Here is a 24,030-nt window from a genome sequence, read left to right on the forward strand (position 1 = left end):
CCCGATTCTATACCAAGGGGTCAAATTAAAAGGTCTCTAAAGCCTGGTCCCAAACTCTAGGGTTCTGAGAATTCTTGATTATGTGCTTTTGCCTAGGGACGTGGCAATAAACATCCGACTGAGGTTTCCCACTAGGCTCCTAACACGGATGCAGTTTCTTAACCTATCTCTACTTAAAACTGTTTCCAAGTCAATAGCCCTTGGATTGGATCTCAAGCCCCACGTCCGACACCCGCCCTATAGCGGGAAATCCAAGCTGCCGGGGCTGCCACCCCCCCGGAATAGGAACTACAACTCCCAGGGTCTCCCGGGGCGGGGGGCGCCCACTCGGATTGGCCAGGGTTGCGTGACGCTCAGTGTTTTGGCCCGGGCGGTCACATGTTTCCTTTGTTGTGAGGTGCGGAGGGGCTGGTGGCTCGAGGAGACGCCGGCGCAGGAGACAGCGCTTCGCCGCCGGAAGCTTAGGTACGGCGCGGGCCGCCTCCAGCCTTCAATGAGAGGTACCTGGGGATGACAGCTCCGGGACCGGCCGAAAGGCGAGGAACCGGCCAGAGCCGGGGGCGGAGGGGCGGCCGAGGTCTTGACCACGGGGATGTCTGCAGGAGGGAAGCCTAAGGCGGTCGGCCTCTCGGAGCCAGAGGAGGGGTCCGAGGAGAGATTGCGGGTGGGGCTGCAGGGCCCCTGTTTGGGGCGAGAGGTCTCCGGGGCTCCCCTGGGGGTTGTCAGCCCCGGTTCCGCAACCACACTCTGAAAGGAAGGGCACCCCCAACTCCTGGCACTACCGCCCCGGAACCGCGGCGCTGCTGGCGCACCCGCCGGGGGCGGGTTGGGAGGAGCATGGCCGCCGGGGCGGGGGGTAGCAGGTGCGGGTCACCCTGAGGGACGGGGAGCAGCTGGCGGACAGGGCTGGGGAGAGGGGTCCCGCATTTTGCCGATGGGCTTCGAACGGAATGTCGCTTTTTTAATCGAAGACCTTCGATTAAAGGTCTTCGCTGAGAATGCGAAGGTCTGAAATCAAACCTTCCCGCTTGGTGGGGGCGACAGTTTGATCCTAAGAGGGAGGACTGACGGGTCAAGTTAGGTCCCAGGGCTGCAGGCTAGAGAATCCCCATTAAAGCAGTTGCGAAATGTGCTCGGCGCCGTCACCTGACCGTTACCCCCGCCCCCACCGCCAGCGAGCCTTTGTTTACCACCGCTCGCCTGGGGGCCCGCTCCGGGAGCCCGGCCCTGGAAAGAAGGTCCCCCGGAAGCGGGCGCGGGCGGGGGAGCGGGCGTTCCGTCGGTGGAGTCCCCGCCTAATCTCCCCTTCCCACCAGTCCAGGCCTCGGTTTCTTAATTTAGTTCCTAATGGTCCCGCCCCCAGGTTCTAGACACTCGGGGCGAAGACTGTTAACGCGGCGGGGATTGGGGCCCTGCGGGTGCTTTCGGGCGGAACGACTGAGCGAGTTCCGAGTGTTTATTGGTGGGTGTCTTGTCGCGAGGTGGACTTGCCCAGGCAGTTCTTCCCCGCCCCCTTGAAGGTGATCTGGAGGACACGCGGGAGCGCGCGCTCGCCTCTTGTGCAGCTGCGACCCGAGCGGAGCATCTGGCGGCGCGCGCTGCCGAGCCTGGGGACTCGGGAGCTAAGCCCAGCTGACCCGCTATCCTTTGGTGGCTGCCGCGGCTTCTGGCTGAGCCTGTTCTGGGGCCCGCGGAGGACCGGAAAATTATCCCTCTTTAACTCCTGTCGCCCTGTCTACCCAGATGGTGGGAAGAAAGCCATCAGGCGAATTAGTTCCTGCCTATTCTGTAAACAGGGTTTAAATAGCTAAATAAGGACCGTAAAGCCACATTTTAGAGTGCCTCACAGTCACCCCTGAGGCGGCGACCTTTCGCAGTTAATGTTAGTGGATTTTAATGATTAATCACTTGCTCTCTTGAACAGCTTTTTAAAAATCATCTCTTAGTATTTGCAGCTACAGACTGTTTATGTCCACCGGCGAGGTTGGTTTTTGTCAAATACGTAAAATAGATGAAAAATCTGCTTGCTGTCGACTAAGATGTAAAATTAGAATTCTATTTTTTAAAAAAATAACTTGAGGATATCCTGCCCCCCCAAAAAAGTTAAGATTCTTCTATACCCCGGTTTAGATGAGTTGTTTCCTTGTTTGGGGGATTATAGCTCACTCTTCTATGATGACAGTAATAAAATCTACAAGAACAATCATTTTAGCCACAGTGTGTTGAAGATGCGGTTTTCCTAATCTGTGATTTAATAGGTAACTTGGGTTTTATCAGGTTTTATTTTCCTATAAATCTGTAGGAATTCACCCGAGACAGTGCATTTCTGTAGGAGGTAGATTGAGCACCCTGAGTGAAGCAGGAATTGACTATGAACAGTTCTCATTGTATGCATTCTTAATTTATTTTTAAAATTCAAGTTGGGATGACTATGCCCGAAGGAACAGCTTCTGTGATCCTGAACTGCCTCATCTCTTGTGCATTGAAGGCATTTAACATTTCTAAATAAGTACAAGTTGCAAACCTCTAACCTTTGTAAAAAATAAAACCACCACTCATAAGCCTGCTTATCCAGACAAAGCCTACTTATCCAGACAAACCTGTTTAGTCTCTAAACAGGAAGAAGAAATAATATTCTGAGTTGGAGTTTACTATCAGCTTTAATTTAAACTTTCTTGGCTTTTGTCCAAGTTGCTAAAACCTTAATGCTTTTTCAGAAAACTTTGTATTAGTTTCTTTGTTTTTCTGCCATTTTATTAAAACCCAAAGGTCAAGCCTGTGAAAAACAAATACTATTCATTAAATGAGGGACTGCAGTTATTTTTTTGTATATACTCGTTTTTTTAAAAAATATTTATTTATTTGGCTGCACCAGGTCTTAGTTGCAGCACGGGGGGGGGGTCTCTTAGTTGCAGCATGCGGGATCTAGTTTCCTGACCAGGGATCGAAATCTGGCCCCCTGCATTGGGAGCGCAGAGTCTTAACCACTGGACCACCAGAGAAGTCCCTGTATGTACTTTTTTCTTACCTAGGAATTTGGGAAATCCTTTTTCAATAAATATTTAGGTATGGACTGTATAAAAAAATGTAAATAAAATATCCTAGTATATCCTCATAAGTATATGAAATATATAAGCATATATATTTTGTATGATTCTATTTCTGTTGTGACTGAAACAAAGAGTATGTGGCCACTTGACAACTGTTGATATTTTAAAACCCTATTCTTTCTCCTATTAAAAACAATAGCTAGGGGCTTCCCTGGTGGCGCAGTGGTTGGGAGTCCGCCTGCCGATGCAGGGGACACGGGTTCGTGCCCTGGTCCGGGAAGATCCCACATGCCGCGGAGCGGCTGGGCCCGTGAGCCATAGCTGCTGACCCTGCACGTCTGGAGCCTGTGCTCCGCAATGGGAGAGGCCACAACAGTGAGAGGCCCGTGTACCGCAAAAACAAACAAACAAACAAACAATAGCTAAACTAGCTTTTTTAAATTAAAGTTTGTCACTCTGCCTAAATTCATCACCCAGGGGCTACAATTTTTCAGCATTTGGCACATCTTAAAGTCTACTAAATTGATGTCTAAAAGTCATTAGGCTTTGCTCTTTACTTACTTCTGTAAATAATTTGTATCACCACTAAGGTAAATAAAAATCACTGACTTCAAAGTGCTTTTTTTTTTTTGCGGTACGCGGGCCTCTCACTGTTGTGGCCTCTCCTGTTGCGGAGCACAGGCTCCGGATGCGCAGGCTCAGTGGCCATGGCTCCCTGGCCTAGCCGCTCCGCGGCATGTGGGATCTTCCCGGACCGGGGCACGGACCCGTGTCCCCTGCATCAGCAAGCGAACTCTCAACCACTGCGCCACCAGGGAAGCCCCAAAGTGCTTTTATCCATAGAGAGGTCACGAAAAATATTGGATCTCAAACTTGTTCAAGTGGCAGAGTACTGGGTCATGTCCTTGCAGATTTAATTAATTCTAGTAAGAGAACCAAAAACAATTTTTTAAAAAAAATTTATTTTGTTTATTTTTATTTTGGCTGCGTTGGGTCTTTGTTGCTACACGCGGGCTTTCTCTAGTCGCGGCAAGCGGGGGCTACTCTTCGTTGCCATGCTCAGGCTTCTCATTGCGGTGGCTTCTCATTGCGGAGCACAGGCTCTAGGTGTGCAGGCTTCAGTAGTTGTGGCTCGCGGGCTCTAGAGCACAGGTTCAGTAGTTGTGGCACATGGGCTTAGTTGCTCTGCGACACGTGGGACCTTTCCGGACCAGGGCTCGAACCCGTGTCCCCTGCATTGGCAGGTGGATTCTTAACCACTGAATCACAGGGGAAGCCCCCAAAAACAATTTTGCTAAAAGAAAGCATAACTATATATCTACAGGTCTTAAGATTTTAAAATAAAACAATGCATTAGATATCTTCTAGCAAGATAAAACCAAGGACATTAAGTTTACATGTCAAGTAGGTTCAGTAGGACAGCTTTATATCAAGTATGATGATTAACAATTTTTTTTTCTTCCTTTGGGGGTTGGGGAATATTAGTAGCCAAAAGTTTTAAAGCAAGGGAGAGAAACAGTGAATGGAGAAGTTCAATTTTTTTGTTCTGTGATTTGGGAGAAGACAGTATTCTTTTTTTCAGTTACATAACCATAATTGTTTAGTCTGACACATTGCTTAAGAACTCCTCAATTTTTCATCATCAGATACCTCTTATTTCTCTTTCTCTCATTAAAGTAATAATGTATTGACTATTTCAGGTTCATGTAAACAAGGAATAATCACTTGCTATAATTCTAGACAAAGAAATTTAAGGGTTTTTTTTTGGTTTCTGATATCTTATGGTGAGTAAGTATGTTATTGGTGGTTTCATTAAGAAAAAGAGAAATGTTGAAAATAACAGCTTGAAGACTGGACTTTAGGTGTTGCATTTGTAAAATTTGGTTCAGGAACCACTACAAGAGTAAAGGTTTAAATTGAAGAGTATAAATTTACAACTTTTAAAAAGTGGTCATTAAATAGAATGGTTCAAATAAATTAGCGTTTGAGAAAATGTGGTGAAAAAAACTGCTTGGTTTCAGATACTTCCATGTTAAATATTTCCTAGTTATTTTTAAATAATAGATTTACTATGTTACAGTGTTTTCTGACTTTCCTTCTGTTGAGTTACTGTATATCTTTAAAGATAAAACTCTTATTCTTTAGTAATTTTGCTGTTTCTGCTATGTTGTTCTTCATTCAAAGTTCAATTTGAGAAAATGGAGTAGTGTGGAGCATAGCATGTAGCAATTCATTACTGCAAGTTGCAGAGACCATGTTAGTCAAAATGTTGTTAGTTTCCTTTACCATCTGGTGTTTATTAGTCTTTGTAAACCCCTCACTAATCCATGCTATCTTAAGGCTAATAGTAACTTGTTTCTTTGTATAGGGGTCCTGCATGCTAAAGGAAAAATAAGCTTGATTGCTGTTCTACACTGTAAAATCAATTCTGATACTATATAACACCTTTGGACTTCGTACACTGACCTCCTCGGTCCCTAGCCCTTACTGATTAGGTTGGTAAGTATTACCTAAAAACGCTGCAGAAAATGCCCGGGTGAGTTGCCTTGCCCTTCTACTCCTTAAGGTATAATTCTAGACTAGATCAGTCATGAGAGAATGTATTCCCATTTGCACTCCAGCAGAAAAACAATTTGTGTTTTCTGCTAGAGAAAGACTGAGAATTTGAATCCATTGTAGTATCAATCTTTGAGTTCTTGTTTGATTCTAATCTTAGCCAACCCCACAGCATCTAAAATTGGATCTGAATCCAATATTCACCACCCCAGTGGCAGACAGGGGGTAGGCTCTCTAGAATTGTTTCTTGAATTGACTCGAATCCCTACATTGGCTCAGGATCTTACTGTCTTATTGGGGGAAAAACTTACTTAGCTAGGACTAACAATCCCCTAATTTGACCAAGTTGAAATATTCTTTACCAAGATATACACAAGTTAGATTGACTCTGCAAATAAGGAAACAAGCAAGATAACATTCACTTCTCAATCAAACAATAATCAGGGTATAGAGATGTGTGTTTGTGTATACATGTAGAAAAAAAATCAGTAGTCCATATCTTGGTTTTCTGGATCCACTTTTGAATTTGCCTAAACTTGTTAAGAATTTATGAGTTCTATTTATAGATATCTAGGCCAGAAACCAGAATCACTTGTGCTTTATTTAAGCACAAGTGATTGGTATTCTGTGTACAGTTCAAGGTTCCAGTATTCTCTCTTAAGCATTCCTCTCTTCCCCTTCCAACAACAACAATGAAAAATTGTGCTGAATTGGTTGGTTTCTACAGGTACTAAAGTCTATACGGATCAAAAAAGCAGAAGAAATATGCATTTATATACTAAAAGATTTAACATAATTACTTGATAAGCATGGTGATTCTATATGGATAATCTAGATAACTAAGAATTAAAAACTGAAATGTTTTTTCCTGAATTACCCAGAATACTTGAGATTTTGTCATTGCTTTCATAGTTATATAAAATATATAATGACTAAACTGTTTGCTTTGGGTAGTATTGATAGACCAACTCAGAATAATTTAATGACCCCAAACTCAGATGAAACATTAGTTACCAGACATTCTTCAAATATCCAGTGCAGAGTTATCATAGGATATGTTTCTTCATCTCAATTCCACCGTTAGCTTGATGTTGACATGAATATTTGTTTACTCATCTTTCACTCAAGAAACCTTACTGCAGGATAAAATTGTCAAGTAAGGAAGTTGATAAATAAGGAAACTATTTTAGATATAGCATAAAGTTATTAATTTGCTTTAAGGATTATTCAGGATTGGTTTTCCTATGCAGAAGTAAACTTCCAGTCACAAACTGAAATCTACTAAAACTTTCAACATATTAGTAAATAACACCAATTATACACAAAATGATTACTATCTGATTTATGTGTTGCTGTTTTCCATTTATTTTAGGTGTGGAAAAACTGGGGCTTTGATCAAGCAAATGTTAAAAAGGTATTATATTTATAAAGTTTATAAACTCTCTAAGCATTGTTATTAGAAAATGTAAATCATTTTCCTTCAACCAGGGGTCACAGACCATCAGAGTAACAGGGAACAATTCTATCCTCAAGATCAGATAGGAAGGCAGCATCACAGACTTTTCTGTTACCAAATAAACTTCTTTTTTTTCTTTTAATAAATTTATTTATTTTTGGATGCATTGGGTCTTCGTTGCTGCATGCGGGCTTTCTCTAGTTGAGAGCGCAGGCTCAGTGGTTGTGGCTCATGGGCTTAGTTGCTCCGTGGCATGAGGGATCTTCCCGGAACAGGGCTCAAACCCATGTCCCCTGCATTGGCAGGCAGCTTCTTAACCACTGTGCCACCAGGGAAGCCCCCAAATAAACTGTTTACACACTCATTTCTACTCCTTCCGAATATCCTCACTCCCTATTCTACCGTTTCTCCAGTCCAAAAGACACTAAAATAAGTTATCTCCCTTCATTTTTCTGGGACATAGGCCAAAACCAGGTAATTTTTAAATCTACCTAGCAATCGAAACTAGGTCTACAACATTTATGAGTTCTGTAGTTGGAAATAAACTCTAGAGTACTCTTAACCAGAAGAATCTTTCTCTTAAAAATCTTCCTTTCAAGTGAGAGTTTAGTTCCAAGAATAAAGCTCCTGAAGGAAATGAGAGAAAGAAAGGGATACTACCTTTTCTAGACAAATTATGTGTCTTTGGCAATCAGTCATTGAGAGTCCAGTCACCCTTGCATCCACTAACTTATGTAGGTATTATTTTCAGTCATTATATTTCTTGGGAACAAACATTGTCGTCATGTTTTGCCTACTTATTTACTACTTTTTCCTGATGGGAATAATGATGCTTTGATATTTGCTAAATTTTTAGAAGAATTCAGTCTAATTTTAAAGTCTAGTGAATTACATCTGGAAGCCCAAAGGATACACTCTGAAATGCATCTCATATTCCTAAGACACAATTGCATAAATCATTTAGTGTGTCATCAATACAAAGAGTTTATATTTCATGCTGTTGTGGACTAGTTCATGGAAGAGTTCTCAGAAAGTCCAGAGAAAGTGAGGCTGTCCAAAAAGCCACACAGAAGCTTCTTGGAAGGAAATAGCCCAGATCTATGAGATAGTCTCTTTTACATACAAAGCAGTAGACAAGTATCTTGTTGCTGTTGAATGCATTTAATACCAGGTGATTTTATAGCTATTCTAATTCAGGATTTTCTGGTAAAGCAGTGGAAGACCTCTTGGCAGTCAACAATCAAAGAAAATAGCCATGAGAATTCAGGGGCAGAAAATAGCATAAAAAGACCTTTAACTCATACAAATTTTAATCAGCCTTATATTAATCCAACTCACTCAATATGCTATCCCCAAATTTATCAGATACAGATACAATAAGATACCAGATAACGAATACCAGATACAGTAAAATTATTGGATACAGAAAGCAGAGTGTGTTTTCATTTACGTTTTCCTACTTGTCCCTTTTAGCCAAAGGGAAATTCTTAGTACTTGCAGTATGTTATTTTGTTTTGCATTCTGAACACATTTTCATTTAAACTTTGAGAAAGCAAAAATGTATGGGGGCTTTCCTGGTGGCACAGTGGTTAAGAATCCGCCTGCCAATGCAGGGGACACGGGTTTGACCCCTGGTCTGGGAAGATCCCACGTGCCACGGAGCAACTAAGCCCATGTGCCACAACTGCTGAGCCCACACACCACAACTACTGAAGCCCATGTGCCTAGAGCCCGTGCTCCTCAACAAGAGAAGCCACCACAATGAGAAGCCTGCACACTGCAACAAAGAGTTGCCCCCGCTCGCCGCGACTAGAGAAAGCCTGCGCACAGCAATGAAGACCCAATGCAGCCAAAATTAAAAATAAATAAATTTATATATTTTTTAAATGTATGGAGGTAGAAGCCAATTACAAATAACACTTTGGATCACATATCAAGTTATAGAGATTTGTGAAAAGAGAGTAGGAGTAGAAGAACCACCTTAAAAATCAAAATTTAAGAGAATTGATAGCTATAGTCCAGTGCCTCAATCCATCAGTTACCTATTCAGAGCCGTTTTTGAGGGAGATTTGAGGATGTTTCTTATCAGTGAAAGGGAGCAGGGCATAAATAACATATATTTAAAAAAAATAAAAACCCAGTACTATATAATTATAGTGTAGATTTTGGGTAAAATAGAGGAAGACAGAAGATAAATAAATACTTATCATTTGACATACATGCCTCCTTTTTTCTATGCCTAGATGCAATGATACTTGAATTTTTTTATCTTCTTTGCGTATTTTTTAAAATATTTATTTATTTGGTTGTGGCAGGGGGGCTCCTTAGTTGTGGCACATGGGCTCCTTAGTTGCGGCTCACCAGCTTCTTGGATGTCGGCTCCTTAGTTGCAGCATGCATATGGGATCTAGTTCCCTGACCAGTGATCGAACCCGGGACCCCTGTATTGGGAGTGCAGAGTCTTATCCACTGCACCCCTCTTTGCATATGTTTTTTGTTTGTATTTTTTTTTGTATTTTTTTTCCTTTTCCAGCAGTAAAAACATTTATACATACATACATCTATACTATAATTTGTGCCTACGTAGCATACAGAGAGCTTCATAAGTCTCCCAGCTGCTTTAGATAAAAATTCTTAGAGACCTACCTAGAATGGGGAGAATCTGAGAAAAATTCTTATCAGATACCCCTAGTCCAGCTCTAACTCTTGCTTCAGTTTTTTTTTAACATCTTTATTGGAGTATAATTGCTTTACAATGGTGTGTTAGTTTCTGCTGTATGACACAATGAATCAGCTATACATATACATATATCCCCATATCTCCTCCCTCTTGTGTCTCCCTCCCACCCTCCCTATCCCACCCCTCTAGGTGGACACACAGCACCGAGCTGATCTCCCTGTGCTATGCGGCTGCTTCCCACTAGCTATCTGTTTTACATTTGGTAGTGTATTTATACCCATTTGCGTATGTTTTGATATCTGCTTTTTACTTACTATCTGGTTAATGCTTCCCTGTGTCATTAAATAGTCTATATAGTTTTTAATGGCTGCAGGGACTGTGTTCCATCCTTAATATGTACTGTGGTTTAATCCGCTATTGTAGGGTACTTAGGTTGTTTTAAGTATTTTCTATTAATACAGCATTGAACAACTATAGATAAATCTTTCCATATAATCCTGATTATTTCCTTAGGATAGATTGCTAGAAAGCAATCTATCTACTTACTGTTCAAACAACATACATATTTTTAAAGGCCATTGATAGATATAGCTGAATAATTCTTAGCAGCACTATGTTAAAATAATAAACATTTATATTAGGGTTTGAATGTACTCAAGTTCTGTGTCTTAGAGCATTCTGACTTAACTCTACATTAAGTAACTGAAACCCAGTTGTGTAAAAGGGAAACAGAAGGTTATTAGTAATTCACAACTTACATAGCATCTTTTCAACTGGGGGGGTTTAAGGACTACTATTGCAAATTACCCCTAATGTTCTAATTGTATAAATTTTTTTTATCAGTTTTTATTAAAATGAGATATAGTGCTCTAAAGCCTGTATGAAATATATTGATTGTGTAATTTTATTGTAGTGTTTACATCAAAATGAAATGTCAATTGAGTACTGAACTTTCTACATATTGAAATGGGTTAATTTTTTTTACTTTTAGCCACATAAGGAAGATCCTTAACAGTTATTTCTCAACAATTATATAGTCAACTGATGTAACAATGGTACTAATATTGGGACGAAGACTAAACAGAGAGGATCTCGGAGTGCGTGATTCACCAGCAACAAAGCGTAAAGTTTTTGAAATGGACCCTAAATCTCTGACAGGCCGTGAGTTTTTTGACTTCTCTTCAGGATCATCCCATGCTGAAAACATACTCCAGATATTTAATGAATTCCGAGATAGTCGTTTGTTCACAGATGTTATCATCTGTGTGGAAGGAAAAGAATTTCCTTGCCATAGAGCTGTTCTCTCAGCCTGTAGTAGCTACTTCAGAGCTATGTTTTGTAATGACCACAGGGAAAGCCGAGAAATGTTGGTTGAGATCAATGGTATTTTAGCTGAAGCTATGGAATGTTTTTTGCAGTATGTTTATACTGGAAAAGTGAAGATCACTACAGAAAATGTACAGTATCTCTTTGAAACATCAAGCCTTTTTCAGATTAGTGTTCTCCGTGATGCATGTGCCAAGTTCTTGGAGGAGCAACTTGATCCTTGCAATTGCTTAGGAATCCAGCGCTTTGCTGATACCCATTCCCTCAAAACACTCTTCACAAAATGCAAGCATTTTGCATTACAGACTTTTGAGGATGTGTCCCAGCATGAAGAATTCCTTGAGCTTGACAAAGATGAACTTATTGATTATATTTGTAGTGATGAACTTGTCATTGGCAAAGAGGAGATGGTTTTTGAAGCCGTCATGCGTTGGGTCTATCGTGCTGTTGATCTGAGAAGACCACTGTTACATGAGCTCCTGACACATGTGAGACTCCCTCTGTTGCATCCCAACTACTTTGTTCAAACAGTTGAGGTGGACCAACTGATCCAGAATTCTCCTGAGTGTTACCAGCTGTTGCATGAAGCAAGACGGTACCACATACTTGGGAATGAAATGATGTCCCCAAGGACAAGGCCACGCAGGTAAGAAGACTGTTTACATATTAACTATAACACAATTAACAAAAATTTTTGTTTTTAAAATATTTTAAAACTCCCTGAGTGTAATCTCAGTGTAGTCATTTATATGTATCATCCGCATGTTGCTTTATATAATTTGAGATTTGTTTTGGATTACAAATCATTAGAATTTCTCTCCCAGTGAAGACTAGATTCAACAATAGCATTTTTCGTTACTGTTATTCTGAGCTACAAGATGGCACTGCAGAGGGTCTTTGCAGCTATGTATGTTTCAACATATTTCTTTAATTTCTCTTAACCTTTGTAGGGTAACAAATTTATTCCACTTTTTTTTTCCCTAAAGATCTTTGGATGTAAGGTAGCTAGACTTTGTTAGGCTCTGTTGGACTGCCTCTACTTATAAAAAACAATTTGTATATTCACAGACTAACCATTTTCCTAACAGACAGCATGAAATATAGAGGTGAAGTAAGTAAGCTAATATAGATTGAGGGGGTTCTCAGATGTAAAACCAAGGCTTCAGATCTTTTCTCATTGCCACAGTTACTAGATTTAAAACACCTATAGATTTTAATTCATAAACTGTAGAAAAATAATCTCTATGCCTTAATAAGGGAAGGAATAGTATTAAACGTGTTTTACTGTGAATAAGCCAAAATTGGCTGTTGTGAGAAATATTATAGTAAAGAATCTTTTAAATATTTTTCTAACAAAGCTAACTTTTTTGGTGTGGTAAAAAACACATAACATAAAATTTACCATCCTAACCATTTTTAAGTATACTGTTTAATAGTGTTAAATATATTCACATTGTGTGAAGCTGATGTTTATTTTCCCATACCATCTCCACTTTTTCTATAAATTTACTATAGCATAGCTCTCAAACCACAATTTTGGCATTGATTTTGATTATCATTCTTTTGGCATGTGATTAAAATTCAGCATATTGTGAGATAACATGTCTTTAAAATCTACACTAGTTTGGATATAGCAATATTTAATCTGTTTCTTCATATGTAAAATGAAAATTATGATAAATGGTGCTTTACTTCACAGGTTTTGCCATTGAAACTATTTAATGCGGTAATCCTTAAGCTTCTCAGCATAGAAAGTGGTACATAGGAAGTGCTTTTAAAATTGGCCATTATTATTTATATAGTGTAGTGTTGGTCTGACCCACTTTAAGAAAACTCCCAGTACTTGACAGTCTGAACTTCTTTATAAATTGGATACAATATTGAGTAACTATTATTACAAAAATTAACGTAGGGGCTTCCCTGGTGGCGCAGTGGTTGGGAATCTGCCTGCCAATGCAGGGGACACGGGTTCGAGCCCTGGTCTGGGAAGATCCCACATGCCGTGGAGCAACTAAGCCCATGAGCCACAACTACTGAGCCTGCGCGTCTGGAGCCTGTGCTCCATAACGGGAGAGGCCGCGACAGTGAGAGGCCCACGCACCGCAATGAAGAGTGGCCCCCACTCGCCGCAACTGGAGAAAGCCCTCGCACAGGAACGAAGACCCAACACAGCCAAAAATAAATTTATTTAAAAAAAAAAAAAATTAACGTAATATTTCTTCGTATTAGGGTTAGAGTGCATTTTCTCTTCAAAGTCAGGCTACTTTAGTTAAAAGTAATTGTTTTATAAGAAGGAAATATAAGGACTTCCCTAGTGATGCAGTGGTTAAGAATCCGCCTGCCAATGCAGGGGACACGGATTTGACCCCTGGTCTGGGAAGAACCCACATGCTGCGGAGCGACTAAGCCCGTGAGCCACAACTACTGAGCCTGCACTCTAGAGCCTGTGAGCCACAAATACTGAGCCCATGCACCACAACTACTGAAGCCCACGCGCCTAGAGCCCATGCTCCGCAACGAAGAGTAGCCCCCATTTGCTGCAACTAGAGAAAGCCCGCACGCAGCGACGAAGACCCAACGCAGCCAAAAAAAATAAAACAAATTAAAAAAAAAGAAATATAAAATACTTTACTCCTAGACTTTTAACAAAGAACAAAAACTGCAGTTTTATTCTATAAAATATACTGATGATTTTTTTTTAAGTTCTTCCATTTAGGACTGTTAAGAGACTTTGGCTGAGCCTGAGAATGTGACAGACCAAGGTTCTTAAATGTATTACTTAAGAAAGCTAAACAGCTTTGGGGCTGTTCCAGAACTTTTCTGGGCAAACAGGGTCTTTCCAAGGGTAGAATCGTATAGTTTTACAAACAGAATCCCCTGTGGTAGGCAGAATGGTTTTGGGTCAAATAGAGTTAATAATATTTATCCCCCATATCTCCCATCTGCATAGGATTAGAATAGGGACCAAGGAATATATGTTGTAGAATCAAAAGTCATTTATATTAAAATTACTTGTTTATAAAGATATGACCGGAATGAAATCAGAGTGCAGCCTAAAGGTAATTAGGCTTACGTTATAACTAGAGAATTTTCTGATTTTCTTAGTTATTTGATTTACAAAATTACAATTTTAAGGGATCCAGTTTTTAAGGGGACCAATCCATTTCATACAGTGAAACACATCTATATAAGATTATGATATCACTTTTCTTTAGGAGGCCAGTAGGAAAAAAATCAAACTATAGTTTTATTGAATTTGCAAACTATTGTAAATATAATAGCAGATATTTATTTTATGTAAATCTTATATTTTATGTATTACGTGAGGAATCTGGAGGAATCCTTTATTTTACAACTCTGCCATCACCTTCTATCCTTTATATTCTGTCTTCCACTTACCTGTTACTGCATGTTAGTACTAATCACTACGAATTTCCTTATCTGAACAATATGTATTATTTATACAGGTTCTCATCTTTCTGAGAAGCTACAAACTTTGTAAGAGGAGTGATGCCTCCACTTCTTCAACTGCAGCTCACTCCTCTGACTTCTGCTCCAGTCAGTCTACTGAAACTCCTCTCAATCAGGTCATCAGTGACCTTCTATTTATTATTTGTTAGCCTCTTTTCAGTCTTTATTCACCTTGATCTCTGTTTAGGATCTGACATTTTTAATTGCTTTAATCTGTCTTGAAACTCTCTTCCATTAGCTTCAGGAGTACAATTTCCCTCGTGGTCCTCTTCTCCAGCTACTCATTTTCAATTTGATAGCGCTTTTTCTAGTGTCTGAAATGTTGATATTCCCTTGGTTAACCTCTCTTCGTCTTGCCTTGATACTTTCCTAGATGATCTCATCTATTCTCATGGTTTTGATTACCATGCTTGCTATTGACTATCAAAACTATATCTCCAGCCCAGACATTTTCATTCATTCAATCATTCAGCCAATGTTTTTTTTTTAATTATATACATATACATATATAAAATATATATATTTACTTGAAGATGCATCTTTAAAATAATAACATAGGCAAAATTAACCTCAAAGTTAAGAATAATCCTTTCATATTATTTAATATCCAATCCATATTCATATGTCCCCAGTCTTTTCCAAACTGTCCTTTAATGAACCTGGATCCAGTCCAGGACTACTTATTGCATCTGGTTATTTCCATGAAGCCTTTTATTTCAAAACAGTTTCTTTTTTATGATTCTGACTTGTTCATGGTCAAGTTGTCCAGAAAAATATTCCACCTTCTGTATTAGTCTGATTGCTTCCTTATGGTGTCGCTTAGCTGCATTTAGCTGTTTCCTGGAAACTGGAAGTTAGCTTCAGCTCAATGGAGACAAGTTAAATATTTTTGATTAGAATTCATCCTAGGTAATGTATATATCACATTGCATCACATTGGGAGACACAGCGTATCTGGTTGTTCCACCATTAGTGATGGTAAAGATCAGCTCTGGATTAGGGCAGTGACAGTCCCATCCCACCACTGTGCAGTTAGGTTATACTCTTCACATCATCCAATATTTCTTTAGTGTTTATTGTGTGCCAAGTATTTTCCAGAGCTCACGCCATAGTGGATAGTCTACCTATATACACCCATGTGTCTCTTAAATGGCAGAAAAAACCCCAAGATACATTATATTAGAAATGGAGTGTGATGGCAGGTTTCTAGGAAGAGGATATAGAACATAAGATCATGAAAACTTTGATAATCGGTACTGCCAGTTGTAAACCTTGGGTATATAAAGAAGAAATAGTGGAGACCAATCACAGAAGGAGTAAAGCTTAGGAATAGTTGTTTTTACTAATATATGTTATACAACTTTAAATTTCTGTACTAATGTATAATACTGTTTTTAATAAACACATGGTGCAAGCCCCACGATGTGTCAAAAGTACTGGCTTCAGAATCAGATAGACCTCTGGACTAGAACCCAGCTCTAATAACTAGTTAATTCTGTGATGCTGGGCAAAGCACTTTAACTTCTCTATGTGTCAGTTTCCTCATCTGTAAAATAAGCATAATACCATCTACCTTGTAAGATTATTGTGAGGACTAGAACTGTCATATGAAAAATGCATAACCTAGTATTTGACACAAAAATGCTTAATAAAAATTATTGCTGGTTTTGTGAATAATCAAAATACATTTTAAATTTGAGCTATACTTTTATAGAATAGGAAATGTGGTTTGAGAGACAGAAATGCTTGCTATCAAATGGTTTAAGTATAAATTGTTCATACTATGGAAAAATATCTGCCATACTCCATTAAACAATAGAGATAGCTAAGATTTAATAAGTTCATCACTTTGAGTTTGGAATTGGTTAATTAAGTACTTGTCTCTTCTAATACTTTCTACTACCTCTTGTCTGATAAGCAGTTACTATATAATGAAAATAGGAACCTGATTGTCATAATGAGGACAAGGTTCAAGTTCTTATTGAGTAAATCAGTGAGAAGACTAAGGTTAAGATTTTTTTTTAAGAAATAAAATTTTAGAACTGAGTGTTCTTAATTTTTGTTCCAGTCCCTCTTAAGACTGATAATCTACTATATCATTGGATGTATGATTTACCATTTTTATACATGTTAGTTCATTGTTATTTTGAATTTTTACATAAAAGTACTGTATACATGCTTAAGTCTCACTCTACTTGACCCTTGATATATCAGTTCTCATCCCAAAGGATATCTCCCTGTTACCAGTATTTTTTAACATTTTAGAAATATTCTTTGCATATAGAAGTGTGTGTGTGTACACATACGTCTCTACTGTTTTTTATACAGACAGTAGTGTACTTCTCTCACAGTTCCTGCACCTTGTTTTTAATCACTTAAAAATATCTTGGAGTTGGGCTTCCCTGGTGGCGCAGTGGTTGGGAGTCCGCCTGCCAATGCAGCGGACACGGGTTCGTGCCCTGGTCCAGGAAGATCCCACATGCCGCGGAGCAGCTGGGCCCGTGAGCCAGCCGCTGAGCCTGCGCGTCCAGAGCCTGTGCTCTGCAACGGGAGAGGCCACAACAGTGAGAGGCCCGCGTACCGGAAAAAAAAAAAAAATCTTGGGAGGTTGTTCTATATCAGCACTTATAGGTCTTCATTCTTTTTTTTTTTTTTTAACTCTTCATTATGGAAAATTTCAAATTCATTCTTTTTAAAGAGATGTATAGTATCACATTTATGGATACCATAATTTATTTAATCCATCTCTTGGTGATGGACATTTGGGTTGTTTCTAGATTTTTTTCATCGCAAACAGTGCTCAGTGAATATTCTTATACATATGTCTGATAATTTATAGCATAAATTAGCATAGAAGTGGAATTGCTCAGTCAGAGGATATGTGCATTTTAAATTTTGGTAGATATTGTAAAAATTGACTTCCAATTTATACTTCATCTAAAAATACGAAAGTCCCTATTTCTTCACTCCTTTCCCAGCACAGTGTATTATTAGTTTTTGTAAATCTTTGCTACTCTGGAAAGTGAAAATTTATATCCCATAATTTTGATTTGCCTTTCTTTAATGTGGAAGATTGCGCCTCTTTTCCTGAGTTTGAAAACCATTTGTAGGTTGTTTTTTTCTGCAGTTCATTGAACTCTAGTGTATCAGAATTCTGATTGCAAGTAATTGAAACCAGCTCACCAGCATAAGCATAGAAGGCAGATATATGTATTAAAAGGGTCCAGGAAGTTGTTATCTTGTAGAACCTAAGGGCAGAAATTCAACAGGACTTCCAAGAAGACTAGAACAGGCTATGGAAAAGCCATCAGAAACCAAGCTGTGTCTTCTTAACGCTTGCCTCTGCTTTTCTCTGCATGTCTGCATCATTCTCTCTCACTAGTCTGGTTGAATATGACCACTCATGGGGTTTGGTTTCTATATTACAAGTTCAGTCACTCAGAGAGACTGAATGTCTCCCATCTCATGTGGAGAGAATCTCTGATTCAGCTAGACAGCCTTCTCTGAACAGTTTACCTGTGGCCTTGGGAGCAGGATCTTGTAGCAGAAAAGTGATAGCAGAAATGCTTGTCCCATATGTAAGAGCAGACAACCCAGTAGTGGCTATTAATAGTAAGGTGTGGGTTTTCTCCTTTTTTCTTTCTTAACTTGAGGCAAAAATAGGGGGTGGAGTAATTTATGTTAATTGGAGATAGAAAATAATATCCATATTCCCATCTCTGAGAGGTAGCACTGTGGCATTTGGCTTTATTCTTTCCTTTTATTCTCTAGGAATTTATTATTTCTTTTACAAAGTTGTAATCTATTTCATAGTCTGCTGTTATTTAATAGATGGTAAACATGTTTTCATGACATGAAATCTACAGTGAACCATAGCCATCCCACCCACATTTGAACTCTTCCTGATTCTTTACCAGTAAGTGGGATGAACATCTTTGTGGCTATATAAGCACATCTGTGATCAGCTCCTGATAATAAATTCTTATATAATTGCTTATTTTTAAGAGTAAACATTTTGAATCTTTCAGTACAACCATTTCTTTATAGAACCCATTCTGTCTGTTCCAGTTTCAGGTGGAAAGCCTTACCACACAAGCTGAAACTGTCCTTACTAAGTTTAGAAAGCCATAAGGTTTATGGCTGGCATAAGCCTCTTAAGGGGTCATTTATATTCGTTTATATTGATGAACTAATCCAATGATTCCTCTAGGCTTAGAAACTTTTTTTTTTTTTTTGATACAGTAAGATCAGACTGTTAGGGGCAGATTTGTTAATTATGAGAGACTGATTAACTCATTTATCTTTTAGTTTATATACATGTATTGGCAATAAGTGGAACTGTCAAACAGACTAGATATTTTAAGTCAACCTTTCCAGCATATTCTCTTACTATGTGCAGGTTACCAGTTGAGAGGCCAAAGTTTTCAAAAAGGTTGTTTAGAATCCAAACAAAAGGATCTAGTAGGTCTTTAGAACCAGAGTCTTCTCAGCTAGTATGGCTTGAGAAAGTCTCACCCACCATAAAATATTCTTACCAAAAACCCAGTAATGTTCTAGTTAGCTTAGCTAAGGTTTCTCTTTTCCTTTAGACAATAATTTGAATGGGCACAGAAAATGTTTGCCTCTGTGATTATTATTTACTCTTTCATTCATTTGTTCACTCATTTACTTACTGTTTCTAGGGCTGACCAATCCCCTCTTTTGATATATAGTTAATATATTAAGTTTATTAACTGTCATATCCTGCAGACTAGAGAGCCATTTGCTCTCTATGGCTTAAAGTATCGTATCTCTATTTAAGTTCAGTTTTTGGTGTGATGGCTTGGTTTTCAGGTATTTTTGAGTCTTGGAATGGTAAATAGACTATGTCACTAACACCTCCCCCTTCTCCCTTCCAACTTCCCACTATATGGAAACATTTCCTTTTGTGTTTTTTAAATACACATTTTAAATAAATGTGTTATTTTTCTAATTAGCCAGGATCACCTTTTGACCCCCTTTTTATTTTTTTTAAAGATATTGTTTGTTTGTTTGTTTTTGCGGTACGCGGGCCTCTCACTGCTGTGGCCTCTCCCGTTGCGGAGCACAGGCTCCGGACGCGCAGGCTCAGCGGCCATGGCTCACGGGACTAGCCGCTCCGCGGCATGTGGGATCTTCCCGGAGCAGGGCACGAACCCGTGTCCCCTGCATCGGCAGAGGGACTCTCAACCACTGTGCCACCAGGGAAGCCCTGTTTGTTTTTTTAAATGAATTTATTATTTATTTTGGGCTGTGTTGGGTCTTAGTTTCTGTGCGAGGGCTTTCTCTAGTTGCGGTGAGCGGGGGCCACTCTTCATTGCGGTGTGTGGGCCTCTCACTGTCGCGGCCTTCTCTTGTTGCGGAGCACAGGCTCCAGACGCGCAGGCTCCGTAGCTGTGGTGCACAGGCTTGGTTGCTCCGCGGCATGTGGGATTTTCCCAGACCAGGGCTCGAACCCGTGTCCCCTGCATTGGCAGGCAGATTCTCAACCACTGCACCACCAGGGAAGCCCTGAACCCTTTTCATTGATGAAAGTTAGTTTGGCAGTTCATCTGTCTCTGGCATGTTTGCATTGATAATAAGTAGGTCTGTTATTTCAGCTAACAAGTCCTTTATTTCACCTTTTGAGATTTTTAACTGAACCTGGTAATTACTATCCATTTTACTGATTAGGTTTAGAATATTCTGTGGATTTATAATTATTTTATCTTTCACATAAATCAAAGAATGTGACTTTTTAATTTGATCTTTTCTCAAGTTTATGATAAAAGAGTGTGATGGCTTTTTAAAAAATATTTACCAATGTAGATAAAAGATAATTTGCTTGTCCCACTTTCATAGGAACAAATGGTGAGACGTAATACTAAAGCAGCAAATATTTGTTAGTTTGTCACAGCAGAAAATCAGAATTTTCATTTAAAAGGGTTAATAAAGTAACATTCACCCTAAAAAATAGATTGCATGGGTATCCAGAATTTTATTCATCCTGTACTATCATCTTGCCCGCTCTTTTATTCTAGTCACCGTTATCAGCTGCAGCAACTCATTTCCTTTAAGGCAATCATCTTCCTGCCTGAGATAAGTATTTTTCTGAGCTCAAGAAATAAAAATAACTATTTTATTGAGTTAACAGTCTCTAATGAGAACACCAGATTTGTCTCTAATTAAGTTAAAAGCCATTTGGTTGCAAATAAGACCTTCAGTCAGGCAAAATTACTAGTTTGCTGATCCTTTCAGATACTTACACATATAGACACTAAAATAATCCCTTATTTAGTGAGACTAAATGTTTTAGCCATTAGATTTTTGTGCTGTTTTCTCTTCTTGTTCCAAGGTGCAAAACAAACAATATATGTTTACTGGGCTAAGAAGTCTTGAAAAAGCAAGCAAGTGCAAGCAAAGGGAAAGTATAAAACAAGTAAACTGCTATAAGGAAAGTATAAAACAAAATTCTGTCAAAATTCTATGTAATAATTAACTTCATTTTGTATTAAAACTATTAGGAGTGACTGAACCCCAGTGACAGTATTTAACAATTTTTGTTTTGCTCAATCAGTAAATAAGACTTTGAGGAATATCACCTGGGTTTGTCTTAGAAGTATTTTAAGTAAGATTTTAGGAAATAATACTTCTATGGAAAGAAGGATAAATTAGTCATTAGTTATACTACTAAGTGTTTGGTGTTGTCCACTATTTACTTTTAATATTTTCATTTGGGAATTATTTGGAAAATAGTAAAATTATTGATAGTATTTGAGTCCTTCTGATAATATTTTACTATATTCTAGGTTAGGGTAATATAATTTGCTGGGTTCCTGAAAGTAATTTTTATTGCATCTGTGAACAAAATTCTTTTCTACAGTATATATTTTTGATTTTATAATGGAAAAAGTATGCCTGGCATGGACTAGGTGAATGATTATTAGTTGAAATAGCTGTAAGTGTAGCTAGAATATAGCAGCTCTGTTAAAGGGACATACCAATGTCGCTTTACTTTGTTTTTTTCTAGTGTAATTGTAAAACATCACTCTAAAACTACAAATAAGTGTTCTGATGTTGTCTTTTTTCCCTCCACATTTAAGTAAGAGAAGAGGCATTGTTAGCATTTTTCTTAGTGAGACTTAATATCGTAGCAGTCATAAAATTCAATTACAAGACTTTTTCATTTCCATGAGCCTTATGAACAAAAAGAAAAGGCTTGGATAAGCTTTTAGTTTTTCCTGTCAGTATCTTTTTAAACTACAAAGTAAAAGAAGCCAGTAATTAACGTAAACTTTGGATTCCCTTAGTGCTCTTAAGTTGTCTTTTCCACTCTAAAAGTAGCCCATGCTCATTATCGTTTTGAAAATTTGTGTTGATACAAAGGAGGAAGCCTCACAATTGAGAGAAAACCATCATTAACACTTTGGTACTCTCTCTCCAGACACGTTATTTACATAGTATTGATCAGACCTTCTGTACAATTTTTCATCTTGCTTTTTTCCTTTAGCATTCTTTGTTATAAACTCTGTTAACATCTTTAGTGACCACCCAACACTTTGAATTGGATTACCTTAATTTACTTAACTTTAGAAAAATTACTTTTAGGGAATTCCCTGGCGGTCCAGTGGTTAGGACTCTGCGCTTTCACTGCCTAGGGCTCAGGTTCAATCCCTCGTCGGGGAGCTAAGATCCCGCAAGCCACGAGGCACAGCCAAAAAAAAGTTTATTTATTTATTTTTGTTTTACGGTACGCGGGCCTCTCACTGTTGTGGCCTCTCCCGTTGCGGAGCACAGGCTCTGGACGTGCAGGCTCAGCGGCCATGGCTCACGGGCCCAGCCGCTCAGCGGCATGTGGGATCTTCCCGGACCGGGGCACGAACCCGTGTCCCCTGCATCGGCAGGCGGACTCTCAACCACTGCGCCACCAGGGAAGCCCAAGTTTATTTTTAAAACTAGTGTCTGAACAAGTACATATACTTCTCTGAAGGGTACTTAGATTGTACTGTGAATGTTTTTTTAGAACTAGCAATCTGATGAAAAAGCTCCATTTTCCTACACTTAGAAAAAGTGCATTATCTTACCTTGTGTGGTTATGCATATCTGAATTGCTGCCAGACTGCATTTGAAAGTCATCCTTGATACTACCAGGGTTCCAATTGAATTAGGTAGGATCTTTGGACCATTTTATAACTTTTAAGTTAAAACTCATAGAAAAAAATACCCATAGAAATTTTCTGTGGAAAGATGATATCACTAAATCCCTTGTAAATGTTCTCAAAGTCAGTAATTAGCAAGCTGTATTAGTTGGCATATACTGAGAGAATAAACAGTTTACTTTATAATAGTGTTCTACTTTCTTTATGACAATGGTATGCTTTTAGGGTTTTAAACGATCTTGAGGGTATCTTAATTTTGCATTCTTACAATAATTATTTTAGGTCAACTGGCTATTCTGAGGTGATAGTTGTCGTTGGAGGCTGTGAACGAGTTGGAGGATTTAATCTTCCATACACTGAGTGCTATGATCCTGTGACAGGAGAGTGGAAGTCTTTGGCTAAGCTTCCAGAATTTACCAAATCAGAGTATGCGGTCTGTGCTCTAAGGAATGACATTCTTGTTTCAGGTAAATAAAGAATTATTACAGTAGCTACTTTTAATTTAATCACAGCTTGGCCATTTTAAACCATAACAGTGTCAAAAGAAAACAGTGAAAGTAGATATGCCCACCTTAGGCAGATCATATTATACAACAAATAAAACTGAAAATGACTTTTTGCTCTTAAAAACAGGCACAAGATGATGCAGAATGATTTACAAAAGATTCCCCAGAAAATGCCTTCAACTATATCATATTTTTAAAGTTTATGTTATTGATTTACAATGTTGTGTTAATATCTCCTGTATAACAAAGTGATTCAGTTATCATATATAAATTCTTTTTCATATTCTTTTCCATTTTGGTTTATCACAGGATATTGGCTATGTTCCCTGCACTAAACAATAGGCCATATCATATTTTCAATGCTCTCAAATGCATATAGAATATGGTACAATTTTTAAAACTTTTACCTGTTTACTTTGTTTTAAGGAACACAGTAACGCATGCAAAATGAAAAGTACTCAGTTAATCATCTCTAATCCACCCATGTTTTCTGAAATTCTCCCCAATGTTTATGAAATAGGATTTTCCTTAAAATTCTTAACTTGAACTTTTATTATAATATGTTACCTCTAGAATCAAACAGACAATAAAGTGACAGACTTATATATAAAGTATAACTATAGGATCTATAATCTGAAGTTTAATTAAGTTTGTTGATTAATTTGTTAAATTTAAATTTACCACCTTTGCAGGTTACTATATTACTACACGTTGAACAGTATAACAACGCATACTTTATTTTGTACAATGGTATGCTTTTTAAAAAACGGGTGATTTTAAAAAATCTTTCTAGAATAACTCTTTTGTCCGGGTGCTTCTGTTGTCTGAC

General features: G+C 38.6%; 1 protein-coding gene across 5 annotated transcripts in view; it reads left to right on the forward strand.

Moving 5' to 3' along the window:
- The first annotated feature begins 380 nt into the window (after positions 1-380).
- The window catches only part of KLHL24 (kelch like family member 24), a 39,233-nt gene continuing 15,583 nt past the window's right edge, over positions 381-24,030 (forward strand). For 2 of the 5 annotated variants that reach the window (XM_024767547.1, XM_024767575.1), the window contains exons 1-5: positions 391-500; positions 5,419-5,549; positions 6,979-7,020; positions 10,734-11,714; positions 22,978-23,162. In XM_024767547.1, coding sequence (XP_024623315.1) covers positions 10,795-11,714; positions 22,978-23,162 — 1,105 coding nt within the window. In that variant the 5' untranslated portion in view covers positions 391-500; positions 5,419-5,549; positions 6,979-7,020; positions 10,734-10,794. Of the gene's footprint in view, positions 501-5,418; positions 5,550-6,978; positions 7,021-10,733; positions 11,715-14,563; positions 14,656-22,977; positions 23,163-24,030 lie in introns of those variants that run through there. The other 3 variants (XM_024767557.1, XM_024767566.1, XM_024767585.1) reach the window with 3 other exon arrangements.

This window comes from Neophocaena asiaeorientalis, unplaced genomic scaffold (genome assembly GCF_003031525.2).
Source record: "Neophocaena asiaeorientalis asiaeorientalis breed wild unplaced genomic scaffold, Neophocaena_asiaeorientalis_V1.1 scaffold225, whole genome shotgun sequence".
Lineage (NCBI taxonomy): Eukaryota > Metazoa > Chordata > Mammalia > Artiodactyla > Phocoenidae > Neophocaena > Neophocaena asiaeorientalis.